This window comes from Pelecanus crispus, unplaced genomic scaffold, assembly GCF_030463565.1.
Source record: "Pelecanus crispus isolate bPelCri1 unplaced genomic scaffold, bPelCri1.pri SCAFFOLD_231, whole genome shotgun sequence".
In the NCBI taxonomy this organism is placed as follows: domain Eukaryota; kingdom Metazoa; phylum Chordata; class Aves; order Pelecaniformes; family Pelecanidae; genus Pelecanus; species Pelecanus crispus.
In genome coordinates this window covers 527-28278 of record NW_027461315.1, presented here as the reverse complement: position 1 = coordinate 28278, position 27752 = coordinate 527, and the positions used below count along the sequence as shown (strand labels likewise).

At 45.2% G+C, this 27752-nt stretch overlaps 1 protein-coding gene across 1 annotated transcript; it reads left to right on the top strand.

Annotated features, from left to right (window-relative positions):
- Positions 1–927: 927 nt before the first annotated feature.
- On the top strand, positions 928–27752 carry LOC142596921 (glycine--tRNA ligase; the record flags this gene model as incomplete). Its single annotated transcript, XM_075727374.1, has 16 exons — positions 928–1002; positions 4630–4731; positions 7655–7757; positions 8871–9012; positions 10027–10115; positions 11553–11629; positions 13390–13535; positions 14564–14713; positions 16301–16463; positions 17190–17354; positions 20020–20131; positions 20674–20815; positions 22686–22771; positions 25003–25112; positions 26510–26603; positions 27528–27752. Coding segments are annotated over exons 1-16 (1966 nt in total), but the record flags the coding sequence as incomplete, so codon positions are not given.

Sequence of the window (27752 nt, the reverse complement as noted above, 5' to 3'; positions counted from 1 at the left end):
GTTGATGGTTGGACTGGTGATCTTGGAGGGCCTTTCCAACCTTAATGATTCCTGGTTTTTACTTCCATTAAAAAATAATCCAACCCCCAAGCCAGCAAATACGAAATTGCTGCTCTGCCCTGAACTGGTTTAGTGTGGGTTGGCGCTGTTGGGTTAATGGTTGGACTGGACCATCTCCAAGGTCTTTTCCGACCCGAAGGATTCGATGGCTCTCCCGTGGCACCCGCGCCGGTCACGGCTGCCCTCTGCGGCGCAGCGCTGTCCCTGCTGCCGGGGCCCCCGCCGCGCCGCTGCGGGCAGGGGACCGCGGGATGCGGCCTCGGCCGCTGCGCTCAGCCCGGCCCCAGGCCCCCGCAGCGCGGGGAGGCCGCGGACCCGCCACAGCAGCGCCCAGGCCCAGGCCCAGGCCCGCGCGGGGGGGCTCAACCGCTGCGGCTGACGGCACAGCCAGGCCCGCGCCCCGCCGGGCCCGCGCGGCTGCGCTGTGGTCCCCGGGGTCAGCTGCACGTCACGGGGGCACGCGCGTCGCCGGGGGCGAGGCGGTGCCGCCCTGGGGGCGCGCGGACGGGGCACAGGCGCTCGCGCTGCCCCCCGCACCCCCACGCGCGATGGCGGCGCCGTGCGTCTGACGCAGGCGCGCCGGCGCGCCCCCTACCGGCCCGCCGCCGCCAACTGCCGCCGTGCCGAATCTGCCGGCGGGGCGGGCGGCGCTGACGTCACGGCGGCCGCTGCCCGTGCGGAAAGTGCGTCGGCGTGGCGCGGGCCGCTTTTACGCCGGGCGGGATTTCATCATGCGGGGGGGGGCAGGGCGGCGCGCCGCGCCTCTCCATGCCGCTGCTGCCGCCCCGTAGCGCCCTGCCCGCCCTCCTGCGCCGCCTGCGCCGCCCGGCCTGCCCGCCCGCCGCCCCGCCGCGCTCCCGGCCCGCCCCGGCCGCGACCCCCATGGACGGCCCGCAAGCCGAGGCGCTGCTGGCGCCCCTGCGGCAGGCGGTGCGGCTCCAGGTAACCCGCCCGGGCCCGGCCCGCGGCTGAGGGGAGCCCCGCGGGGCGGGCGGCGGCTCGGGGGGGGCGGGGCGGGGGTCCGGCTGAGGGGCTCGGGGGTGTGACAGACGCGCCCGGAGCTGCGGGCCCGCGGCGGCCGGCCGGTGCCTCGGGTCCGTGGGGAGGTGTCCGTGTGTCCGTCCCTCCGCCGCCCCCGCCCTGCCGGCTCGCCTGGGCTGTGCTCCGCGGGGGTTTTGTCCCCCCCCTCTCGGCGAACGCACCGGAGCCCCCAGCCCCAGCGGGCCCGGCTTGGACCCCCCCGGCTCGGCGCCCCGGGGCCCCGCGGTGCGCCCACGCTGCAGGGGCCCCGTGGGTTTGCCGGGGTTTCTGGCGCCCGTGGGCCCCCCCGGGGGTGCCGCTGCCCCGCGGGCGGGCCCTGCTGTGCCCCGGGCGGGCAGCGGCTGCCTGGGCAGGGCCCCCCGAGGCTGCCCGTGCCCCCCCCGGAGCCATGGGCCGTGTTAGGGCGGCCTGGCAGAACTGGACCCGGGCGTGGGTCTGCCTGCCGCCCCGCTCCTGGGCTTGAGGGGTCTTCTGTGCCCAAGCTGGGGCTGACTTTGGCATGCTTTTAGGGCCCCGCAGCTTCACGTCGTCTTTATAGAACAGCCTGCACGCGTTTCCTCAGCCAGTACGGTCGCATGATGACTCCCTGTAGAGCTGAGTTTGTGCTGCAGGTAGATGATATTCTTTAGAGTCGCATATTTGCCTGATGCGGGAAGGCATAGTAATTCCTTTGCACGTTTTCCATGTCATCGTTCTTATGTGCCTAGATGCGTAGCTGTCTCCTGTTAGCCGGGACTGCATCGCAGTCTCTTTCTGCCTCCTTTGCAGATGAAGCTATTATCTTTAGCTTCCTTCTCACCTGAGAAGGATTTGGTTGTCTTTTTATTTCCGAAGTGAATCTCGACGCTGGTGCCCTTGCTGTGTATGTTACCGGCAGTGGAGCCTGCTCGCAGCACATGAAGTTCCCCTTCCTCCCTGCTTTAGCAGCAAGACCTATGCGTGTGGGTTCCCCGCGTGCCTCCTGTCAGTGGCTGAACCCATGGCCTGCTCCTTAGCTGCACACATAGCTACTTGTGTGTCCCAGGTAGTTGTAGATTTGTGCCTGTGTTTTCCCATTAAATGAGTGGATTTATGGCCCTCTAATTATACCAGCGCCAGCACTTCAATGAGTTTTTATTATGAATCATTGTACAGCATAATGCCTTGGCAGGAGAGCTTCTTGTAAATAAAATGATGATCTCTAGAACTAGCCAATTTATTTTAAAATCCTCAGTCTTGGGTGCTGTCATTTGCCTTTAAAGTATCAATGCACCCCTTCTTTCTGGGTGCCTGTGGGATTGGGACAGCAGTGTGGGGTGCCAAGGAAAGGTGTGTGGGTAAATTTGTATAGCTGGGACCACGCATATTGTGTTGTACAGCTGACAGTAGTAATTCAGTGAGATCTTTGCGCAAGAGGAAAAGGAGGGAGCAACGAAGATTGGGGTAGTCGATACCTTACGATGCAGAGGACCCCGTCTGTTGCCTCGCGGAGAAGCGGTGTAATTAAACCTAAGGGACTCCGAACCTATGGAGAGGAAAGTGAGCAGCGTGTCTTCCTGCAGCAGTGCCTGATGCAATAAGCTGCCGTGATTCAGGGGTGGATCCCTCTCTGCTTTACTGGTCTACGGGACAAAGCTGCAGCAAAATTTGCCACATCGAGTGCTGCTGTGCACTCCTTCTCTGGGTTGGGCTTGACCTCATAGCTTTAATTAGATTGAGTCCTGTCAGCAAACGTTATTTGCTTCAGTTGTGTTTTTTGTCTCCTTGCGTATGTCTGAGTACTCTTTTACTTATAGCTCAGGACAAAGAGTTGCTGTATGCTGCTTTTAGATGCTCAGCAGTGAGCTGGGCGATAGCTCTGTTGAGTCAGCAGTAGCTGCTTTGCTGCTACCTTGATGTTTTTCCACTGCCGACCCCCTAGCTCAACAAAGGCAATTTGGACTTACTACTTTAAAAGAAAAAAAAAAAAAGATCAGATCCCTCCCTCTGCCACGTTTCCCAGGAATGGCAGTTGAAGTCCTCACCCCTAGAGTGAAACTTTCACGTTTTGGTATAACTAGTTAACAGGAAGGAAACGGCAGATTTGTTCTGTTCTTTGTAGCCGATGGGGTTAGGGAGCCTGACAGGATTCTTATTTTTCTTTCTTTTCTTTGTGTGTGTTTGTTTTAAAGCAGTCTTTTGAGTCTTCCTCCTTTTACTAATAAAATTAGCCTTTGAACCCCTTAGTCTCTGAAGCACTTTTACCTTTTCTAACCTGATTACTGAATGGCAACCTGTGCATTCTCTTCTCTTTGGTTTCTCAGTTGCCTGTAATATTAACGTCAGAAAAGCTCAGAATTTCTGAAAAAGCTGGTATTGTGAAAATGTTGTAACCGCTTTGGATTGTTCTCGTTTTCTTTTTTTTTTTTTTTTTTTTTCTTCTTCTTTGTCTTCTTTTTGTTTAATGGAGAAGTGCAAGATGTAAGAAAAATGCTGAACTTGGAGCATCCCATTCTTGGAGCATCCCACTTGAGAAGGCATTGACATCTCTGTGCTTTTTTCCTCCTGGGTCAGCTCCTTTGTCCTTCTCAGTAATTCAAGATAGACCGTGGTTTTGGCTGAAGAAGAGTGGACTGAAAGGAAGACTTTTAATTAATTTGTCTTCAAGAGCAAGCTGGGCATGACTGCTGAGGATCATGTTCAGAAAAGCATGCTGCTGGATATTTAGGGGTTGAGCACTTCCCTGGGATGAGAGGGGAGAGTTGTCCCCACAGGGCAGAGAGACCTTTGTGGAGCCATGGCAAGGTGATGGTGGTTTGACTTGGGTCAAGACCTTGGTGTAAGCCCACGGCAGGGTTTTGCTGCTCTGAAATATTTAGGCATTGGGGTTTTTTTTTGGTGGGTGTGGGGTTTTTTGTTTTTTTTTTTTTTTTTTTACATTGCCTACTCTATTCTGTCCCAAAGTTACTGGACAGGTTTTAAAAACAGTAACTGTTTCTACAGATAATGCAATGCCTGCTTTGCTTAGACATTAAGCTGAAAATGTCTGTCTTCTATGAGACCTTCTTCTAAAATTTTGTGTGCTTATTGGCCAGTTTTGAACAGATTTGACAGAGGAAAAGAGGTCTAAAATGGTCATCAATTTTGAGGAAAAGGGAAGGGGTAGAAGGAAGCGAAGCCTTATTATCAAGAAAGAGAGCACAAAGCCTGTATTCACCATCTGAGAATGCACTTAGTTCATCCTCAAAGACAGAAAGCTAGGATTTGTGGAAATCTGCGGTGAAGTGGTGCATGGAGGAGTGTGTTTGCACACTGAGATTTAATAACAGGTCTGGGATTTAACAGTAGCGGGGGGGGTTGAATTTCTGTAATGATGTCTAGTTCTGCTAACTCTCAAATGCGTAAATGCGTAAGTGTTTCTCACTTCTACCAATTGAAGCGGCCTCTTGAGACCTGCGTGGGGAGGCAGGACAAAACCCTCCTTTTGGATTGCCAGGGGAGCTGAAAGAAGGAGAGTTCTCGTCCATGGCATTCAAAGAAAGAGTCTATATCTTGTGTTTTGTCTCCTAGGGAGAACTGGTAAGGAAGCTGAAGGAAGAGAAAGCTCCCCAGGTGGATATAGACAAAGCTGTAGCAGAGCTCAAAGCTCGGAAGAGGGTCCTAGAAGCGAAGGTGAGTCTGGAAATTAAATTAGAGTTCCACAGTTTTGTCTGAAAAGCCTTGAAATCTCTTTTTTTACGGTATTGATTTGGTCCAAACAGTCTACCCTGCTATGATTGTTTAGCCCACTTCTGAAATAGTTTGCAAGTTTCCAACTAGTGGCAATTTCATTCTTGATCTGTTATGCTGGTATCCGTTAGCATTAAATTACAGTACGCGAACAAATAAATACGAGTTCAGGTTGTTCATAGTCAAAGCTGAAATTCAGTGTATATGTTGCTAATCTTTGTTTACTGTATAGATCTTTTTTGTACACAGCGAGAGGACCTGCTGTTCACTGTGGTGAGTTTCATCTTCAGATTCTTTGTGCAGCATTTAAATTCCCAGACTGGCGTACAACATGTTTCTTTAGAAACCATTTTCTTTGCTACACTTTAAATGAAGTTTTTGGAGATGTTTCAAATAGCCTATGGTTTTCCTCAGCCTTAAAGAGAGGGATGTATTGAAATTGTGCCCGCTTCTTGAAGTGCAATTGTGCTCTGAAAAGTCTTTCTGCAAATGAAATGATGGAACTTCAGGTTTGTTTTGTCTCTAGATCAATAAACAAGTAAAAATACACTTCCTTATCCCGCAAGCTTTTCTCCCCTTCTCAGACTGAAACAACGAAAAGAAACTCCTGAAGCATAAAAACAGCCAGGTGTGCAGATTCACCCAGGAAACTGCAAGGTTCTTTGTAATTTGCATTTCATACAAAAATTATTGTAGTTGTGCTTTGGTGGTACCCTTAAAAATAAATAAATACACCACTGCTTGCAACTAACTTACTGTGAGAATGTGAGTATACCTGAAAAGAAACCAGTTGGCCCTATTTGTTCTACAGAGTCATGTGAGGCGGACAGTTAGTATTCGCTCTCAGGTCTGGTGTCGTGGCTACCTGTTTACATACATTTAACCCAAGTAAGATGATGTCATTTTTACTTAGTATTCCGCATAGAGACCTGTGCTTTGAAACCATTGCATGAAACCTGTATTGATAGGTAGGTCTTCCTGGAGTAAATAGTTTCTAAATGTTTTCCCAGTTCTCTTTCCCAGCCCTTGGAAGCTTGATGTAGAGAGATGTAGCAAGGCAGGTTAGGAGTCTTGGTATCGCTGTGAGCCCCACCTTTCTGTTGGAAGAGTGCCGGTAGGATGCAGCTTAGAGGCGTGCTTGCCAGTTACGCAATTTGTGTGGGCTGTATCCCTCTCGGTGCAAGAATGACCTTGCAAAAGCAGCATCTGCCCTTGTGAGTGCAGCACTCCAATACAGTCTTTCTCTCTCGACAATGTTTCCAGCAATGCATCACAGTGCTTGCAACTTTTGCAGAAGGCAGCAGTGTGAATTAAAGCTAGCAGCTGCTGGTACAGTTTTCAAGCCCTGTGATGCCTACTTAAAGATAGCAGAGTGGCTCTGAATTTGAAGCTTTGAACAGGGTAGAGCAGTTGAGTGTTTAAAATTCCTTGGCTTTATGTCCTCAAACTGTATCTTAAGTCAATAGATGATTCTGCTCCTGTAGAGGGTCTTTCTTCCCCTTGAAGGCTAACACAGGCACTTTTCCACCTTCTCTTATGAATATATTTATGTTTATGAATATATGCCGGATAGAAGAGACTGTTTCTTTGGCTTCTGCACCAGTTAATTAACTATTCTTTTTAGGTAGTAGAAGAGGAGCTCCACAGAATTCTAACTCCAGTTACTCCTGTGCTGCTGGCCATTTCTCCCTGCCAGTTCAGAATTGGGATGTGTCACTATTGCTCTCCTCCTGTCCACCTCTGGGCAAAAGCCATCCTTTCTATTAAGAAATCCTGGTCATTATGAAATGTGATTCTGTGATTTTAGGCAGAGAGTGACAAATGGATTCCCTATCTGTGCTTTAAAAGTACTGTTCTGGTGCATGCTCTCATGTGTGCTCTCTGTCTTTGACTTTTTCCGTCTCTCGTGCAAAGTACCTTCTTTAGCATAGTCTTATGCTCATTCATGGGAGCAGCAGAGGTACAGTGCTTTTAAAATTAGACTATGTGTATTTGACTTTATAGATGCTCAAAAAAGAAAAGTTTGAAATTATTGGTCATACGATACTTTTCGTTACCAAAAGGCTGTTCAAAATGATAGTGTTGGCCATTTAGGAGGATCTGAATTAATTTAGTGAACTTCTTGGCTTAACTCTGCTTTAATTACCAAAACGTCTTTGTTGAAGAAAATCTGCCAAGTCTGTTGACTTCACTAATGGAGTTGGTTGCAAAAATCATAGGTTTTCAGGTGAAACGGTCTGCTGTAAAACATGTTCACAGAATCTAGTCAGGGCATTTAGGCACTCTGTAACTAAATTTTCTGAGTGGAGGCAGCCATATTTGTGAAAGCCTACATTTTGCAAATAGATATGCTTTGTATAAGTAGCTAAATACACACCTTTGGCAGAGCACAAGGATGATGATGTTCATAATCTTCATGGTAAAAATTCTTCAAGGTGAGGAGCGCTTTATTGAAAGCTTCATATATACCGAGAGTTAGATGTTTGTAGTCTAAGCTAGTCACTTTAAGCTCTTTTTATAGTCGGGAGGTGGAAATGGGTCAGAAGAATTGCTTTAGAAATTGCCATTTCTCTTCGCTGATTGTAAAGAAAGCTGAGGAAAACTAGCTCAGACTTAGTTGTCCGAAAGTTAGGGCAGATGAGTCCACCTTGAGTGTCTAAAATGCTGCATTCAGACAATCATGTTCGTAATTGAGCACTTGAATCTCAGTGTGACCATTCCTCTTCGGAAAATGAGCATGTTGGCAGGATACCTTTGCTTCAAAATGGTCTTTACAGACTTTTGACTCATAATGCTGAATGGAGAGGATTTGTCCTTCTGCCAGAAACTGGGGCTATTAACTGTTTTCGGTTTGCTTGAATTACAGGAGCTGGCCTTACAGCCCAAAGATGACATTGTGGACAGAGTTAAAATGGAAGACACCCTCAAAAGGAGGTTTTTCTATGATCAAGCCTTTTCTATTTATGGAGGTACAGATTTGAAGAATTTTACATTTTAATCCCTTTAGGCCAATGTTCTGGTCTTTCTAGCTGTGTGAAATGCTGTACTCTCACGATGTTACATTAATGCAACATAAAAGAATTTTTAAAGTTGGCTTTAAACTGTCCTGCTTGAGTCTGTAAGCCTTTCAAAAGTTTCCCCCTTCCTAAAGTCTTTGGGTGGGGAAGGGGCTCAAAATTTGCCTTTTGCTTTCTGAATATGAGTGGACTTTAGGATGCAAGTTCTGAGCATTGTGTTGTAGAAGATGGTCTCTTTGCAGAGGGGTAGGGTGTTTTGGCATTTAAGGGAGCAATCAGCTTATTTCCTCGTAACCATTCATCTCTATCTGAGCTTTCCTTGGCAAGATGATTCTCAAAACTACTGTGAACTTTAGAACCTGTCACCTTAATGAACTTTGTCAATGAACTTTATTGAACAGTGAACAAATGCGTCTGTTAAATCTCTTCAGATTTGAGCAGCTCAGGGAGGCAGCACAGTGCCTGTGCGGTTACTGCTCTTTCACCTGAAGTACTAAAATAAATACTCTGGGTTGTTTTATTGGCTTTTTTTTTTTTTCATCTTTGTGCCTAAACTAGTGATTGGCAGATATGCTTTATTGCTGACAATAACATATTGCTTTGGCACATGCATTATCGCTGCTTCTGTATTCAGATTCCTCCTTCAGGTAGATTGCTTTCACAAAACTCTGCACAAAATATAATCCATTGGGGGAGGGAGTGTGGCTTTTATAGTTGTTGGTTGCTGGTATTTATCAGTTTCAGCTTCTACCACTACCTGATGCCCCCGGGCACTCTGCGACTGAACTGTATTGGTTAGCATATAGGGCAGTGTCTGTCTAGGTGCTTCATGGAGTTCACTTTCAGCCTTTATGTCATGCGTCTTTGTGTAAAAAACTCTCTACAGTGAGACACGTTCCATATTCTGTTTAGCACGGAGAAGCTGATGCTTCATGCTCAGAAAATGACCTGAAATGGCTGAAACCAACTGAGGGAAACACTGAGAAGGGAGGATGTTTCCTCCAAACAATGTAGGTTTGTGCAATCCCGCACCTACCACATTTTTTTACCTTTTTCTCTTTACAGGTGTCAGTGGTCTGTATGACTTTGGGCCTGTTGGGTGTGCTTTGAAGAACAACATCATCCAGGCATGGAGACAGCACTTTATTCAGGAAGAGCAAATCCTGGAGATTGACTGTACCATGCTCACACCAGAGCCGGTTCTGAAGTAAATATGGGTCTTTTTTTCTGCAGCATGTAATTTCTGGTCATATTTGCTTTTTACAGTCTTCTGTAAAATTACCCACAGGGATCTTGAGACTGGGTCACCCAATTTCGTACCCCATTGCAGTGCAAAATAATTAGATATCAGTGCACAGGTCAGTGTGAGAGGTTTTTGTTCCATAAGTCAGGGAGAGCAGTGGGACTCATGTCTGAGAGTGTAATGTCTTTATGTCCCCTAGCAGTCCCATTAGGTAAGAAATAGCTGTATCCCTTTTTCCAAAAGATCAAGAAGACAAGAAGAAGGATTAGGCGACTTGCCTAAGTCTGGGACGCGTGGGTCACGTTTTAGGACAGTGGCCAGGTTGATTGACCATCCTTCCCTTCTCTGTGGAGGGATGGTAATGTGCAGTGTGTTAACTGAGCTCTGAATGCAAATGTAGCTTCTGTAGCCCTGGGGATTGAAGCCCTCTTTTTATCCACAGACCAGGTAGAGGGACCGTGTTCCAGGGTGAGAGCATAGTTCAGACTCTGGACCCTTTCACCTCCACGTATCTCCGCTAAGACTACCCACAGGTTTGCTAAATATGTCAGGAGCTTTTGGAATGAGTCTGAGCTGAGTCAACTGTGTTACTGTGTCTGGGTCACGGTATAATGGGCAGAAGCTGTCACGAATCACTGGTATAAAATAGTGGGAATCTGTCCACCTGAACTGCTGGTTACTCCTCACAACTGCATCTCTGTCTTGCTTTGATCACGATGCAGTTCCTAAAGGCACTAAGTGTCATCTTAGTGATGTGGTTTAAGATTTAGATGTATTGATGCTTTCTCACAGATCAGATTTTCTGTGGGATGTTACTGCTCGATGCGAATCTATAATCTGAAGCAAGAGTGAGCCTGCAGTTTGGGCGCATGGTTTGAAGGACTTCTCTTTGATAATGGTCTGTCCACTGGGATCTCTTGGTACCTGGGGCTGTCCGGTGGCAGCTTTCATGTTCCTTTTTTGTATCATCTTTTCTAGGACTTCTGGCCACGTAGACAAATTTGCTGACTTCATGGTGAAAGATGTGAAAAATGGGGAATGTTTTCGTGCTGATCATCTCTTAAAAGGTTTGGTTTTGTTCCAAAGCTAGGTGGGCTTGGGGATTTCTTGCAGTGGTACAAACATGGGAGAAGAGTATCTTTCTTGAGGAAGGCCAGTTGGTGTAGCCAGTCTTTCATACTTGTGTTGGTAGTTCATTAATCATACCATACCAAAGATCCCATAAGTTCTCAGTTCCACCCAAATGTTGTGTTAGTGTCTTAAATGAGGTGCAGGTAAAAACATAGTTGAGTCAGTTTTATAAAACCCTGTGTCGTCAGGCCATAAAAGATTACTGTGTTGTCTAAGCTGAGGACTCCCTATATAACAAGGTTCCTGTTCTCTGCCACATTCTGGTCTTAGTTTTCTTGAGTTTCAGTTGCTTTTTGTTTAGAACAGAGAGATGATTTAATGATGATGTAAGGGGACAGAGCATGTTTTCTCGATGCAAAGGTCAATTACATGGCAGCTGATGACTTTCGTATACCTTAGAACTCAGCTGACTTTTGGGAATGCTCAGTAGACTTCAGGCATTTCTTAGGTTTGCAAAGTCCTCATGCTTCTTTCTGGTTATTGATTAAAACTTGTTTAAAAAACAACAACAACAACAAAAAAATCACATGAGGGAATCTTAGAAATAAGAAATCTATTTGAAAACTTTCATGTACAGCTCCATTGTGAAAGGAAGGAACTGCTTTAGGTTTAAGTGGATTGTGCTCCCTAGTTTTCTAGCTATTTCCTTGGAAGTTAAGTATGTAGAACAATCTATATTGGCATTAAAGCTGTTTTCATAATATTCAGTTAGAATTTTTGTTTTATGAAAAAAACCCAAAAGAAGCCTATCTAACCTCTGCCCACTTTGCACGCTGAACAGCATCATAAACCGGAGTGTTCCTGTCTCTTCTGCAGCCCATCGTTGGTGAACAGCCACCTGCTGTTACTGCCACTAAAAAGTCACATTGCTTTTTTCAAATGAGAGTGGGAAGTTTTGGCATCGCTGTCTGCCTTTGTATCTCATGGAGGGTGTTGTGCTTTAAAGTGGAATGCAGTCTAACCCTACTGTACCAAGTCAGTACATGTCTCTGAGTGCATTTGGATAAAATTAGCCTTGCTGGCTCGAGATCAAACGTTGCTTTGAATTTCCAGTCTGTATAGAAAGAAAATAAGGAGAAAGGGACTACAAAGCCATTGCTTGGGTTTAGAGGAATGAATATTGGCAAGAAACTCGATAAGGACCTGTTGTTTTCCCTGTGGCACACCAGTACAGCAAACTGGTGCAGCTCCTCAGCTGCAGATCAGCATTGCCCTGATGACATGAGTGGAATTGCCCTGATGACACTAGCCAGACACCTGGTAGACATACACTTATGCTCATGCTGGAGGATTCCCCTGATCTATCTAGCTGTAGATTGGGATCAGTAATGGGGTTGCAGTATAAACTCACTACATATTTTTCTTGCTTACAGCTCACCTGCAAAAGCTGATGTCTGACAAGAAGTGCACAGCAGAGAAAAAGGCAGAAATGGAAAATGTTCTAACACAGGTAGGTGCCTGCTTGGGGAGGTGAATGCTTCAGGGATGTGTGTGTAACGGAGGAAGTGCACCGAGTCCAGAGGCAATGTCCCTTCTGTGTCTCTGAAGATGCTCAGAAGTCTTTACCTCCAAGATACATGTTGGGCTGTACATGCTCCTACGTACTGAAACTTATTGGTTAACAAATACCGTAAACTCGCTGGTTAACCACATCTCCCTCCTTCTGCTGTTTTGGAGAGTTATTGCTGTTATATGAATCTCTTGAATGTTGGATTGGTAGGGCTGAAGCTCTGTCCTTGGAGCTGATCTGCTCTGTTCCACCTCACACCCTGCAAAAAGCCTATTTCTTCTGAATCCCCCCCCCTTTACCTTTGTAAATCCCTCATTGTGGGATTATGATACAAAGGACCGGAGACTGATGTGAAGTTTTGTCAGGGTTTTTCTGAGTCACCTTAGCACTGAATTGGTATGTTTTAAAGTTGTCTTGACTTTGAAGCACTTGAGATTTGTTCCTCTGTCTCTAGCACCCTGCACAGATTTTTCCTTTGTTTATTCTGAGAATAGTTGGTGCTCCAGGCTGACATTCCTGAGCAGCTGTACAGACATTTGCCTTTATTTTTTTATTTGTTTTTCTTTGTTTTTAATGTTTTTTTTCTCATGACTTCTAGGATAAATGCTTCCAGAGCCATGCATAGAGTGAATATTTCCTTCCAGAAAGAGCAACTTTTTTTTTCAATGTATTGCATTACTGAGCAGTTGTCACTAGGTTTTCCATACTGCAACACTGAACTTTGACTGTCCTTTAGGGGAATCCCTCTATTAATAAACTCTTTTTATCTCCTGTCTTGAGTTTTCTCTGATATATGAAGGATCATGACAATTAAAGAGAAGCAGCTCATTTGATTTTAAACTTGAGTGTTAAATCATTGCTGTACTGTTCAGTATAGATCCTTTATGGTACTTAAATCTAGAAACTATTTTTAAATATACATATGCAAAAGGCTAGTACATAAACGCACAAAATAATGCCAGAAATTGTGGCTTTTGTGCAGTTAGGTTGCAGTTAGATCTGTGGTTCTACTGCTTGATTCCCGTCCTCCAGAGAAAGGGGGAGGTGAGGTCCTGGAAGGGGCTGACATTATCCGACTTGTAAAAGTGCCCAGTCATTACCAAATTGTTTTCAGAGCAAATGGAAAATCTTTCACCAAGAATCCTTGTGCTGCAGATTTGCTCTATTTAACTAAAATGCGGAACAGCTCTAAAAGAGAGCATCTAATGCATAGCTTGAATATTGTGTTTCGTGCAGCAGAAGAAAGAGAAATGAATGCAGACAAAGCACTGCAGAAATTTTAGCTTTCTTCTCTCACATTGCTGGGTTTTTTTTTTTCCTTCCCAACACACTGCTCCCCATGTTTTAGCTGAAACTGTTCAAAAGAAGCTACTGGTGGGTGGTGATGCAGTCCCAATGACTTTTCTTCTGCTTTACACCCACTCTTATGCTCAGTGCTTTCATTTCTATCTAGACTTCAGACTTCCTGTGGTATGTATGAGTCGTGGACCTTTATTACTAAAATGAGTTTGCAGATGTGCAGTGTATGCTTCTATCATTGGTTTAAACTTTAGCTTGCTTGAAAATCTAGGTTAAAAGGGAATACTTTGGGCAGGTGATTCAGAGCTGTGGGTCATGCTCAGTAAAAGATGAAAATGGCATAATTCATTGCTGTTATCTTGTCTAGTAATTAAAATAATTCTCCTCTGTTTTAATATCAGTTGGACAATTACGGCCAGCAAGAACTCTCAGATCTTTTTGTGAACTACAACGTGAAATCACCTATCACTGGGAATGACCTGTCCCCTCCTGTTTCTTTCAATCTCATGTTCAAGACCTCCATTGGGCCTGGAGGAAACATGCCTGGGTAAGTACTAATCTCATTCTGCTTACACTCTCTCTTCTTCATATTCTGCATTGCTTGGAATAAAAATGAAGTCTTGATTGAAATAGGCAATTTCTTCTTGAGTGGCCTTCCCCTGCCTTTCAGTCCCAGTCTGCTCTGGCAGCTTGGCATTCCTTGTACTCTTGTGAGAGGTAGGAACAAGGAACTGCAGACTATGTGGATCATGTCTATGCCCTTGCTGGTTGGAGTTGTTTCCATAAAGCCAGTCAACGCTGGGTCCCCAGTTGTCAGCGACTTCATGGCTGTAGAGAACCTGCTTCAGTGTACCTGTTTCAGGATGAAGTTACTTAGCAGGGTGATGCAGTGGTAGCATCATTTACTAGGGGTTGGTAGTTAGTGTATGGGAATGTGGAGGCTATTGTCTCGAGTTGGGGTCTCCAAAACTAAAACTGAAACCCCTATTGAAGAGAATATGATTCTTGCATACGTTCTGGGATGGGATCGGAGATACATGTCGTATGTGTTCTCCAGTGTAGTATATGAAATAATCTGTGTAGGTGGTATTCTCTGTGGAAGTCTCAAATCACTGTAGGAGTTGTAGTGGCCTTACACTAAAGCCACTTCACAGTTTGTGTAACAGCAGAGGTGTAGTCATGGTTTGCCTGCAAAATCCTCATTTGTAACCAGCCTGCTATAGCTCAGGCCTACATAGGAAAGGCAAGGAGGGTATGTTCTGACCTCCGTGATGTAACTGGCTTCTGTATTTCATTCGGACACCTCTTTCCATTCCATGCTTGCATCTCAAAAGCAGCCAAGTTATCCAGTTTACTTTGGGGAGTAACTGTGGAGTGCTGTGTTCGGGCTGCAGCTGATTTTTGTTTGTGTTTTTTCCCCTCAGTCTGTTGCTTCATTGTTTTGTGTCTGGAGTTAAAAGACTCGAGAGGAAAAAGTACCACCTTTAAGCTTTGTAGTAACTGTATTTTTCTTTTCTTGCTGCTTTCCCCACCTTTTTATCTTGCTGAATTTTCCTCTCCCCCCTCTCCTTTCAGCTATCTGAGGCCAGAGACTGCACAGGGAATATTCCTCAACTTCAAACGTCTTCTGGAGTTTAACCAAGGCAAACTGCCTTTTGCTGCTGCCCAGATTGGAAATTCCTTCAGAAATGAAATCTCACCCCGCTCCGGCCTTATCAGAGTGAGGTACTGCAAATTTCCTCTTTCAGCAGAAGGGTACCTGGGAGCAGGTAGCACCTCCTTTTTATTCCAGTGTTTGTACATGATTGTTTCACGTTAGTGCTTTCTTCCAGAGGACTTGATAATGTGCCTAGTGAGTCTGAGGGTTTGCAGGCAAAGAACTCGGTTAATGTTTTAACTGTGGAATTCTGTCTAAGCCTGGCTGGTGAGAAGTAGGATCTCTGAAATAGCTGTTGTATTAGAAACACCTAGATTAAACTCAGTTTTACTAAAAAAATTTGGCTTCCATCATAATCTAAATGAATCATATTAAAGGTAGCTGCGTTGTCTACAGGACATACAGCTTTGCTTGTTTAATTATGTTCATGCGATTTACTTTAAAACTGAAATCTGGAATCAAAATGTGACTGACCTTGCAGCAGTATTTCCTTGCCTCAGTTCTGCAGATTCTGCGGTTCTGCAACTTACTACAGAGAGGAAGTTGGGAGAGAACCTGATCTAGGACATGTGTTTGGGTCCCAAGATCAGTCAAGTAGAAAAGCTCAGGGTTACTGAAAATTACTTTCAAAGCTTTCTGTCTCGGGATAAAAGTGATTATTGCATTTCATTAAGGATAGTATCTGTATTTTAACTGAACTATTCTGAACAGAAGTCTCTTCTGTCTAATTTGGAACAAGAGCTCCCGTGCACAGTCAGTGTGGTTCTGTCATACACACAGGCAGTACACGTTGTAAACTTGGCAATTGATTAATACGGTGCCATAAATGTCACTGAGAGGCAATGACATTGTTAACACTAAGGGAACTCTTCGGAATTTTCTCAGTCCTCCTGTTCTCTCTTGCATGTCTGGAAACGAGAACTTTTCTCATTGAAATGCATTTTCAGTCAAATATAAATTATACGCTTGTGGCACATCTATTGGAGACTCTGTTATTATGCTATCATAGCGAATTACATCCTGATGCCTGTGATTTAAGGTTAATCATTACCTAGAGCTTTTTTAAAGGTTCTTGGTAATAAGCTAATTCAATGTAAAGTGATTTTGAGCAAGAAGGCTGCGAATCAGTGTGTGAGTATAGATGTATTAAAGACAAGTTCTTAAAACAGAATGTATGCCATTGGTCAGTGTAGCTGTATCATTATCTTCATGAAATTATCACCTCATGTAGCTATTTTGGGCACCTCTAATACCAGTTAAGGCTACTGAGTTAATCAGTGGATTAGTCTTCACTGACCCTGTAGGAAATGTGTACTTCTCATATGGGCATCACATCAGTCTGGAGAAACTCCAGAGAACTTTTGGAAGTATTTCCAAAGGTAGTAGTCTGTGCTCTGGATCACAGTAGTGATAACCATGGGCTGGAGATCTCTAGATGAATTTGTAGAAAGTTTCATTAGGAATTGGAAGATGAAACTAAATCCAGTGTCGAGACTGGTTCATGTTCCAGCCTATACATTGTCTTGGCTCTGGGCTTGCATATGGTTTTAAGCTACTGACTTGCTTGTGAGAGGCTGAAGCGGAATCATTTATTAGAGGGGCTGTGGCTAGCACAGAAAATATTTAATACAGATGGTTGGTTGTGTTTCTGTTAGGGAATTCACCATGGCAGAAATTGAGCACTTTGTGGATCCCAGTGAGAAAAATCACCCTAAATTTCAGAACGTGGCTGATCTCAACATCCTCCTGTACTCTTCCAAGGCCCAGGTCAGCGGGCAGTCTGCCCATGTAATGCGGCTGGGAGATGCCGTCCAGCAGGTAACGTTCCTCTTGCAAGCACGTGGAGCTTGCTCTTTCGAACATTGCTCTCAAGGCTAAATTACAAACTGTTGTGTTGGTGCCAGCTGGGGTTTGCTCCCAGATTTAAGAATTGGTTCTCTTCAGTGAATCGGTGTGACTGAGCTCCAAGCTTGGCCTTGTTGTCAGTATTGAAAGGCTGCAGGTGGTGCTGGGACAGTGATTAGAGTTTGAGCTTCACACTTAGCTAATGGGAGAGGAACAGTAAGGAATACTAATATCTGCCAAAAGCTCGGGAGTGACTGGGAATCTAATATTCAGCTGCTGACCCCATCAGTATATGGGAACACCACCCCCCTGTTGTATTGCAGCTGTGAACTGTAGGGTACAGCTGTTGTGGGGTCCTGAGCCGTAACTGCAATTCCCGTGCACTGTTGTAATACCAGTGACTGCGCTGTTGGATGCAGCGGGGTATTTTCCAGTAGGTAATCTTCAGAGACAGTGATGAGTCCTAGAGTAATAACAACTTACTGTTTTGTTCAGATGGAGACACTGCCAGTGGCACTAGGTGAATTTAAAAAGATGTAGTAGTTTCAGGGGAGACACAGTACTTCATCACAGGCAGCTGCAAGAAGTTCTGTCTGTAACATGTCTGGTTGTCTGCAGAAGTATAAGTCATGATGTTGCTTCCTTAGGAATTAATATCTGTATGTTTTTCTTCTTTCTTCCTGCTTTTTCCTTTTCCAGGGTGTGATCAATAACTCCGTTCTTGGTTACTTCATTGGCAGAATCTACCTCTTCCTTACAAAGGTCGGTGTATCCCCAGAGAAGCTGCGCTTCCGACAGCATATGGAGAATGAGATGGCTCATTATGCCTGTGACTGCTGGGATGCAGAGTCCAAAACATCGTATGTAAGTGGCAAAGTGGAACAGCAAGTGGCACTCCCTATTGGATCTGTTGATAGTGCGGGAAGGGGCTCCGTTTTATTCCTTGTTTTTTAAAACTAGGGCTATGAGTCTGATGTTTCTGTCCAGCCCCACGTTGTTATGAACACACTTACTGCAGTGGAAATACTCTGAACCCAGGACTAAGGGGACAGGTCAGCTCCCTGCAGCGGGCTTGCACAAAGTTTATGAACTGTTTGTGCTTGTTTGTAGGTCCATGCTTCAGACTCCTTTGGTGGAGCCTGAAGCTGCCTGTGGACATGGTGCTGGTTGAATTTCATCTGGAATTAAAGGAAAGGTCCTGGTGCTTTCCAAAGACTGTAACCCCTGTAACAGCAGTGGGGAAGGATTTGTTTTGCTGGAGGCATTATTACAGGGCAGATTCCTTCCTGCTAGAATGCTTGCTCTTCCTTTCCTACTTCCAAGCTGTGAGAAATGAGAGTTCCCTCCCGCCAGTTTAGACAGCTCGTGCTGGGAGAAAAATTTCCCAAGGATTTTTTATCTTCCTGTTGAGTCACTAAGAGCTTTTCAGTTCACGCCTTGTTGGGTGCTTTGTTTTTCTCTTATATTGTTGGCTGAATTTTGAAAAATGTGTGGGTTTTTTCTTTCAGGTAAACCAGCAGTAGGTAGGTAGGGGTGAGGCTTTTAGACTCATTTTAGATTCTCTTGGAGAGCTTTCAGCCTCCTCAGTTAAGTCTCAGCCAAGTTTATGAGTTGGAATGATAGTTTAAAAAAAAAAATGTATTAGAAGGCATAGTAACTAGACTGTATTGATTATGAAGTTATTCCCCTCTTTAAGGGTACAGAATCTACTTTTTAGGTCAAATCTGAGTTTAAAAAAAAAGTTATTTCATTATTTTTCCCTCATGTAGTGAAGCACATGTTCTTCTGCCTGGTTAGCCTTTCCAAGGAGTCTAGGGTATGTGCAGATTCCTGAAAATATCTAGAGAACTCTGTGTGGTCTAGTTCCAATAAAGGATCAAAAGATTGAAGGGATTTTGCTGAGGTCTATGGGGTTAGTCTCTGACATTGCCGTGACCCTTATATGAGTAGACCCCATCCATGCTCCTGACCAGTTTGACAGCCAAACTGGTAGCATGCTCAGCCCAAAGGTGACCACACAGGGAACGGGTCAAGGCTTCAGATGGTTCAGCCAGCCTTAGTTATGGGCAGGAAGAACCTCCTACAGCCTAGGGCTGAGGAGGTTGTATGTGGTTGGTGGTTTGTGTCCATGTGGGGCTTTTTTTTGTTTTGGTTTATTTTTTTTCTCTCTCTGTTTCTTTTCTTTTAAGGAGCTGAAACAGGCTTATGACTAGTGACGTTTCATTACAGCTAGTTAGAGCAACAGCAGCCAGTAAAATTCCACCAAACTTCAGATGAGAAAAAAAAAAATTCCTGCAGCTTGGATGAGTGATTTGTCTTCATATAGAAAAGACCTGTAGAAATGATTGAAGGGAGTGGCTGGCTTCCTCTCGATGTAGCTAGCTGACTTCCATAAGTTCACAGCCTCTCTTCCCAGCCAACTCAAAACAGGCTGGACGTGTGTGGGTCGTACCGTGTAAATAAGATTAATAAATTTTGCAAACCTTGTCATGGATCAGGACAACACTCACAGAGCAGTATGTCCAACAGCCTAACCCAGAGGTGAAGACGGCAATCCCAGGGGCATGACAAAACCACCTTGTGAGCTAAGACTCACGCTTTGGTTTGTCACTTAACTCTGACCAAAAATGTTTGTACCAACTTGCAGCACTCGGTAGTAAGAAGTTAACTGCGCTGAATGGTTTAAAATCTATTCTATAAAGTTATTACACAAACCTTCTGAGAAGTACCTGTAGTACCTTAATGGTTTAATTTGTGTAAAAATTCCCCAAGGTGTTCTAGAACACCACGGTTTTTCCGGCACATACCTTTCTGTTCACATACCTTTCCTGACACCTTGCAATATCGCTGCAGGCTGGAAAAGCACACAGCATCTGGCTGCCTGTATGTCCATCCTGATACGGCAGAGCAAATGGAAAGCAGCTGATGTGCCTGTTCTTATATGGGATTGTCTTTTAGAAAATCCAGGTGGTGGTTGTATTTGCTACAAGTGTTGGAAGGCTTCATCAATTCCGTGTGCCTGAATGGTGTTTTGAGATTCCTCCTCGCCATACATGCCGAAATGTTGAAAGAAGTGCTTCCCTTGCATATGATCTGTGTCTTACTAGCTCATAAGCCAGGCTTTTGGCCATTCTAATGTGGCTGGCTGCCCGCTGTCTGTTCTATACTTGCAGAGCAGGAAAGCCCTGAAGGCATGGTATCTTCGTGTGCCTATAGCATGTGAGTGATAGGACTGTGTGCTCTGGCCCCAGCCCCAAGCTATTGGCACAGTGCTGCGTTCTGCCAAGCCATGTGGAAAACGTGGCCCTGAACACAGGCGCTGGTTAGGTAACTGATCGCTTCCGCTGGAAACAAACGGAATCATTCAAATGAAGGAGCAGCTAGTGAGTGAGGGCTGCTTATTGTAACAGAGCTAATTATGTAGAAGAAACAGTCATGGGAGCAGGGAGGGCTTAAGGGTGAATAAACATATTTGATGGTTAAGTGGACAAAAAAGAGTTGGTGAAAGCTTCCACTTTTGTTTTTTCAGGGTTGGATTGAGATTGTTGGCTGTGCTGATCGTTCCTGCTATGACCTCTCCTGCCATGCTCGTGCCACCAAAGTTCCTCTTATAGCTGAGAAGCCTCTCAAAGAACCTATATCCTTTCAGAATAAAGCAGATTCTCTTTTCACTTAAAGTGATTTGACGGTGAGATGTCTTGGAGAGCTGTGCAGCTCTGTTTTAAGTTACATCTGTAAATTAAAGAGGGAAACTTAGAGCTACAGACCAGCATGACTTTGGGAAGTAACCTGCAAAGAACTGAGCATGTGGGTGACTTTACTCAGGTGGGCAAAGGGGATTTACTGTTGTGCTTGTTTTTTTCCTAGCTTAATGCTAGGTTCTGTTTTGACTGTGAAGCATGGTTTAAATGTGAATGTGGGGCTACTATCCCAGTTACTCCATGTCATGGCATGGTTCTGCTGCTAGCTGTACTTGTTTAAAAAAAAAAAAAAAAGTTGTATTCTTTCAAAATTTGTGACATTCTGCCCTTCAGTATTTTTCATCGTTCCTTCCCTCTCTTGAAGTTCCTTAATCTAGTAGCAGAGGAGATTCTTTGTGTTGTGTAGCAATTAGCTTTGACATAGCAAAAGAACCAGGCCCTGCATTCTGTCGTCTCAAACTCCTTAACTGCCTCGTACAGAACAGTCAACATTGTTCAGTTTGAGGCAAATAAGGGAGCCATTGGCAAAGCTTATAAGAAGGATGCAAAGGTGGTGATGGAATACCTTTCCATGTGTGATGAGTGTTACATCACCGAGATGGAGCAGCTGCTCAGTGAGAAAGGGTGAGCTGGCTGTGTGTGTGGTACCCTTCTCCGACACCTCTGATGAGGGTTCCCAACGTGCCTCTGGATTAATTTGAGCTGCCTGAAACCAGCTTCCTCGTGAGAGTAGGCTGAGTGGATCATCAGAAATGTTTTAGTGCTGTGCCTTCTGCCAAGTCATTGCTGGTCATCCATCAACACATCTCTGATATATGCACATAAACTTGTAACCACGGTATTCAAATATTTGTTTATTTGCCTGGGAATGAGCTTCTGGCTTTAGTAGGATCATCCCATAAGAGAGACGCCTCAGTGACATGGGAAGTGTTTACCAGCTTCCCTACTCTGGTTTGAGAGTTGACCAGGGCTGGCAGATGTTTTTGAACCTTATTTTAAAATTAATCAAATAATTTTGTGAGTGATGGAACAGAATAGTTAAATGAGAATCAAAACTTGTGTGAGTATCCTCCAGTGTTTTATGATACGCTTTAGGACCTGTTACAGCCTTTGACTTACTGGGGCAGCAAATTGTATGTTTTTCCTCGACCTGTCTGCCTGTATTCGTAACACAAGCAGGAACTGAAAATGTAGGAGATCTCTGCAGTTGTCAAATTTGGTTGAAGCAGGCCAACAGCTGTATATGTTATGAGAAGGCTAATGGTGCAATAATAAAAAATAAACCTTATTTCCTGCTTGACATGGTACAAGGTGTAGGAGCAAAGAATACATTCCAGAGTGGTAACACTTACATCTTTTTTGTTTGGTTGGTTTTTTTCCCCCTGAGCTAAGATTTATTTCTTTTACATTTCTAGGAATGTGAAAGTGTAGAAAAAACAGTAGCACTCAAAATGGGGAGAGAGACTGTTGCAGAATATGGTGATGTTTACACACGTCAAAACCAGAAGAAAGTGAACTTAGTTCATCCAGAATCCCACTGAAATGATTCAATAGATGAGTTATAAGCAGTATCCCGGGTTTGAATTGATAGTGGACTGCAAATCATGACTGTGTTGAAACTCGGCATCCAGTTGTAGCTGTGTTCAGAGCAAAGCCTTTATAAACTTCAGCCCATTTGGTATCGGGTCTAAATGCAGGTGATTAGCACACACGTCTCTTAAACACGTTGGGTTTTGTATTATGCCGATCTGAATGCTTCAACAAGGAGGGTGCCATTGCTTGAGTACACATTGACAGTGTCAGTAGGTTAGACCTGCCTTTCATATGACCATGTTTGGATAAATCCATGATGTGAAGCCCTCAGGTTTACAGCAGCAGTTTTCTGTTAGGATGCATAATAATGGAGACATTTGCTTCCTGTAAGTGGGATAGGTCAATACAGCCTGAGTTCTCCTCGTCAAGGAGCGTGTGCTGGTTGCAGGTTAGCAAGGAGCAAGAGAAAGTACTTAGAAGACCGTAATACCAAAAGCTTTAGAAATAAACAATAAAATAACTGTGCTGTATCTTCCCTTTTGTTTGGTATCTGTCAAAACGCACGGTACCTTCTGACACAACTTGGTTTTCATGAGAAGTCCGTGCACTTGACAAGAGGTACAGTCTGCAGCAAACGCCTGTTTTGTGTGCCTACGTTTTCTTTCTTTTAGTGTATATGCTTCATCCTGAGATCCTTCCATTTCCTAATTGAGTTTGCTTCAGGCTGCTAACCACAACGAAGTTCACTGTGATTATGAAGATGGTTGCTTTTAATGTAGCTGTAGTAATTTTATTATTAACGTAAATTTCTTTTAATGGGTATGGCACGTTTCTTTGATCTCTGGGATTTGCCCTGGCTTCTGTCGTCCCACTCTTAAAGTCAACCAATCAATGCAATTAAGGAAATATAACTTGTTTATTTATTGCTGTAGCTTTTAAGTGACTTTTTTTTCCTTTGCAGGGAATTCACTGTGGAAACTGAAGGGAAAACTTTTAAATTAACAAAGGACATGGTTACTGTGAAGAGATTTCAGAAAACATTACATGGTAAATTTGTATCTTTGTTGTTTGATCATCAAAAACAAGAGGCACATCAGGATACATTTTAAATGTGAACTTTATTAGTTGCATTATCCTGTTAGTATAGTACAGTGGCACAGGAAAAATACCAAATGTTATTTCCTTGAAATTCGACAGTAAGAGAGTTGGAAAGCTTTTGCGTAGCAGTGGGATTTCAGTGACCATTGATGCTTTTCGTCTGTCTGTTCAGTAACCCATTTAAGAGATTTTGGGTGGCATATTATATTCATGATGCTTCAGTTGCATATTCTAGGATCTGTAAGGTCCCACGTGGTGCTAAGAATCAGCTGCTGTAGCGATGGAGGAGCTGGGGAGAGTGCACCAGCTTTGGGAGCTCTCATCTTCAAGTCCGTTGCAATGCAGCAGATGGGTCGTGGCAGTCTGTTGGTAGGGCTACAGGCAGATCTCTGTGCTCAGAGCTCCTGATGTCACTCCACTGCCTGGTGTCAAGTCTTCCGGCATCTGCCAGCTCGCCAGGCTGCCCTGCTGACCAGACTCTTTAAGCTGACAGGTCCAGTCAGTTCCTCTGGTAGTTGATAATCACATCAGCTTTGGTCAGCGACTGCGTCTCCAACAGAGCTTTTGTCCTGATGTGGGAAATGGGGCTAGAAGGTAACTTGCCAAAATGCATGGATTTAGTTCCTCAAAGAAGTCTTGTCTTTCCAGCCAGCTCTGTAAGCGCCTCACCCAAGGTCGTTTGGGAAGTCTTTGACAGAGCTGGAGACTGAGGTAGATTTTTCCCCAGTTCATACTCTAACTAGTGGATCGTCCTGCCCTAGGTTGGAAATGTGATAAATGCTCCTAGGAAGGAGTAGAGCAACTTGTAGCACGTGCAGAATATATTTGTTCTTGCAGCCTCTGAGCCTTTGAGATGTCCATGTGTCTTTCACTCAGCACATGCTGCTGCTGTGCCAGGCTTTGCTTTGTCACAACTTCAAAGAAGGAATCAGAGTTGTAACTTGGTGACTGTAGTATTGCTGGGGGCCAGCAAGTAGAACCCCAGTTGCTGGTTTTCCTTTAAGTTTGTACATTTGGCAGTTCGGCTGCTGTCTGCAAGCAGGAGGCAAAGCTTATGGTTTCCCTCTCTTGTCTTGAAAACTGGTTGGTCAGTGCACAAATAAAACAAGACCATCCTTTTGGAAGGTAAAGTCCCACCCCGGGTTAGGTGCTTCATTGAGGAGGATTGGCTCTCTAGACATAGAGTGGGAGGCAAATCAGGGTGCAGTGCTGGAGAGCTGGATTCTACCCTTGATTTTCAAAAGCAGCTGATGCCTATAATTGTTGTTTCTTCTCCAGTTGCTATCTGAGCTTTTTCTAAAAAGCTGCATTGTCTGAGCAGGGCAGCTGTCCACTGAGCTCCTTTCACACACAGAGGGGAGAGGGAGGGAAAAGCCTCTTTGACAGACGTGTGGCAAGGATTGGAGAGAATGATGGGTATATAATAGCATAGCACATCACGTCTTCTGAGGATTTTTGCAAACACTAACTAGTTGACTCTCATTCTTTGCCACTCTCGTGATACGTTGCAGGGGGATGGACAATAAAGAGGGTGGCAGCATTGAAGCAGGCAGCTGAACGACTCAAGAATACAGAGGGAGTCTTTGCTGGAATTTGAATCGGATCTGAAGCTCCATGCTTCTCTGCTCAGAATGCTGGATACTGAGGCTGTGTCTGTATGTTAAACCAAAGTGGGACAGGGAATGAACATTACCCTGCCATCATCCAGGCTGTTTAATTGTTAGCATATTCCCTGGCACGGTTTTGGTCCATGCCAAGTAGCACTCTCCCAGACAATGCCTGGACATAGTTTGTGGCTTGGTGTGGAACAGGGACCGTTCCCAGTGAACGGTTTGGATGAGGCTTCGCTGTTGTGAAGTGGAAGAGGGTTTATCTGCGTGGATGCAAGTTGTGCTGTGCTGTTTGCTCTCAGGGCCAGAGAAGGGGCCCTGACTTGTTATTTACAGCCTAAATACATTCTGTACGTGGACTAAGTCCAAATCTCTACTTCAGGTATTTGTATTTAGAGCAGAAATATTTAACCTTTTATTTCCATGTGCTCAGCAACATGTAATCATAACTTCTGAGCAGAAAGGCAACTTCAGCAAACACATCTCTTTTTTTTTTTTTTTTTTTTTTTTGTGTGTGTGTGTGTGTGTAAATTCTTCTTTAATGATGACATGGGTTCTTTTGTATTCCAGTGGAAGAAATCATCCCAAATGTAATTGAACCCTCATTTGGTATTGGGAGGATCATGTACACAGTATTTGAACACACATTCCACATCCGGGAAGGAGACGAGCAGAGAACGGTGAGCTTTCCTGTGGCTGGGCCTCAGCTTAAAACCAGCTGCAAGCATTTGCCTTTCCCTAACATCCAGGGGAGGGGCTAAAATAAGACTGCACAATACGCAGCAGAGATGGGAGAACCCAGGTGGGCTGTTGAATTGCTGGTTTTGCCAGCATACGTGTCGTTTATACATGTGCATTGAGAGCGTTCTGGGGCTGTGTGTTTATGAGGCTCTCGCTGTATTACTGGCAAGGGGGTGAGGAATTCCTCCTTCTGGATTCACACTTTGCAATGTCCCATCACTCAGAGAAAGGCGTCTCTTCAGTGTTTTATTTCGTCTCTTTGCTTTTCCTAGAATCGTAGCTCTATGCAGCGAGATAGACAGTAGGCTAACTGTTTCCTCAGTCCCCCATGAAATTCAACCTTCTCTGATTCTGGGCATCCCTAAAAACTTGGCCTGAAACTTTGCTGTAGCAGGGGCCAGGAGGAAGCGTGTGTTACATACAGACCGCCAGCCTGTTCCAGCCAGTACCCAAACTGTGATGCTCTGCACCATTGCAGGTGGCCTGTGGGAAGCTGGCTGTAAGCTTGATGCTGGTTCCTGTTCATCGTTTCTGGCTGCTAGACTGTGTTTATAGAAAAGAAAAATAACAGTGGTCCTTAGTGGCTCTGGTTGCCACAGGATGTGATACAGTTACGAGTAGGGGGGAACAGGATTGAGGAGCCCAGAGTTAGGACACAGTTGCCTTTCAATCACAAACTGCTCATGAAGTCTAAAATATTGGACTTATCATCCTCCTGGTACCCATTTACTTTCTGTGTAGCCTGGGCTGCTCTGTATTGTGGTACGTCTCAATTGCACTATGTCTGTACCCTTACAGGCCTTGCTGATTGCCAGGAAAGATTCCCCCCACTCTCCCCACCCCCACTTTTGGCACATTTGTGTTTTCTGAGGGTGTCTGTGGAGGGATCTGAAAACCTTTGAGCTGCATATGCTCTGTGTGTGTGGCCTCTCTATGGGAATCAAACGGAGTGAGATGATTGTGAGCACTCTTCCCTTTAGACTATGCATAAGACTGAATCTCCTGGAAAGAGCCCTCTACCCTTCATTTTTCTTTAATTCAAATGAGGCTCACTTTCTTCAGGGAGGGCTCTGGTAGACCGCTTTTGGGGGGAGGTAACATTTAGCTGTCAGGAGGGAAGGGGGAGTGGAGGACAGCTGGAGAAAATCAATCTTGCTTCAGCGGTGTGAGGTGTTACTGCTGGAGCCCTGAATGCTGATGTCTTACAGAAGGCCAGCTACTCCCCTGGAACACTCACCCTGCCTCCAACCTCAGTCAGAGCTTATTCTCACCTTCTAAGAATCTGGCCTAACCATTAAACTTGTTACTTATTTGTGCTTTTTCTTTTTTTCCTTAGTTCTTCAGCTTCCCAGCTGTGGTAGCACCGTTCAAGTGCTCTGTTCTTCCTCTAAGCCAGAATCAGGAATTCATGCCTTTTGTCAAGGAATTATGTAAGTGTATTAAGCACTGTGGCTCCAGTGGGGATGTGCACTGGGAGGAGAGGTTTCTTCCTCAGTGCTATAGGGAGAAAATAGCATTGGAATCACCTGGCTGTCATGTGCAAAGGGAGAGCCATAGAGCTAAACCAGCTGAGTTGGTTGGTATCAGCCAGCTTTGGGTATCTATCAGACTCTTCAGTCTAGCCTCAAAACACCCAACTCCCTGCACTCCCCTGTGTTGGTTTGCAGTGTAAAAGACATTTCTTTTTTTTTCCTTCTCTGTCAAAAATAAATCTTTCCCACTGCTTAGGAGAAGCTGTCAGGAGCAGTGTGGCTTTTGGGTTTTTTTTGGTGGGGGGGTTGTTATTTTGAATAAAGTTTTTTCTTTGCTCTTGTTGGCCAGCTAATTTATTGAATTGGTCCCAGAGCTGCTGAGCCTCCAAGCATTCTGTCAAAATGCCCACTGGTACCATCTAAAAGTGAATTCATGAAGGACAGGAACACAGACTGCATGTCAGACAGTGGTTTTTGCTGTCGGCATCAGTTCTGCTCCGGACCTCACCTCCCCATGCTGGACGTGCCCCTGCACGTGTGTAAGGCTGGCGTGGTTTTGAGTTAGAGCAGAGTTGTGGGACTGTATTGATGGGTTGAAGTCGGTGACTTTGCTCTTCGGGTGAGAATCGAGTGATGCAATGTGGAGAGCTGTGAGAGTAGCGGTGTACCTGTGGGGTGGGTTTGAGCTTGTAGTCTTGGCAGGGACTGGAACACTGGATCTTCTGTCAAAATGAGGGTCTCCAGATGCTGCTTGAAACCAGGACGCATGGTGCCTCACTCCAGGTAGTGCCATGAGGATGTGGGAGGGCACTGCTAGGATCACGTTGCCTGCTGAGTATGTAACGAGTCCTGGTGATCCCCCCCCTTCTCTGCTTCTTGCAGCTGAAGCACTCACCAGGAACAGCATCTCTCACAAGGTGGATGATTCCTCCGGGTCCATCGGCCGGCGCTACGCCAGGACTGATGAGATTGGCGTGGCCTTTGGGATCACGATCGACTTTGACACCGTTAACCGGACACCTCACACTGCCACCCTGAGAGACCGCGACTCGATGCGTCAGATCCGAGCCGAGGTAAAGGGCAGGGTTTGGCTGCAGACAGAGCCAA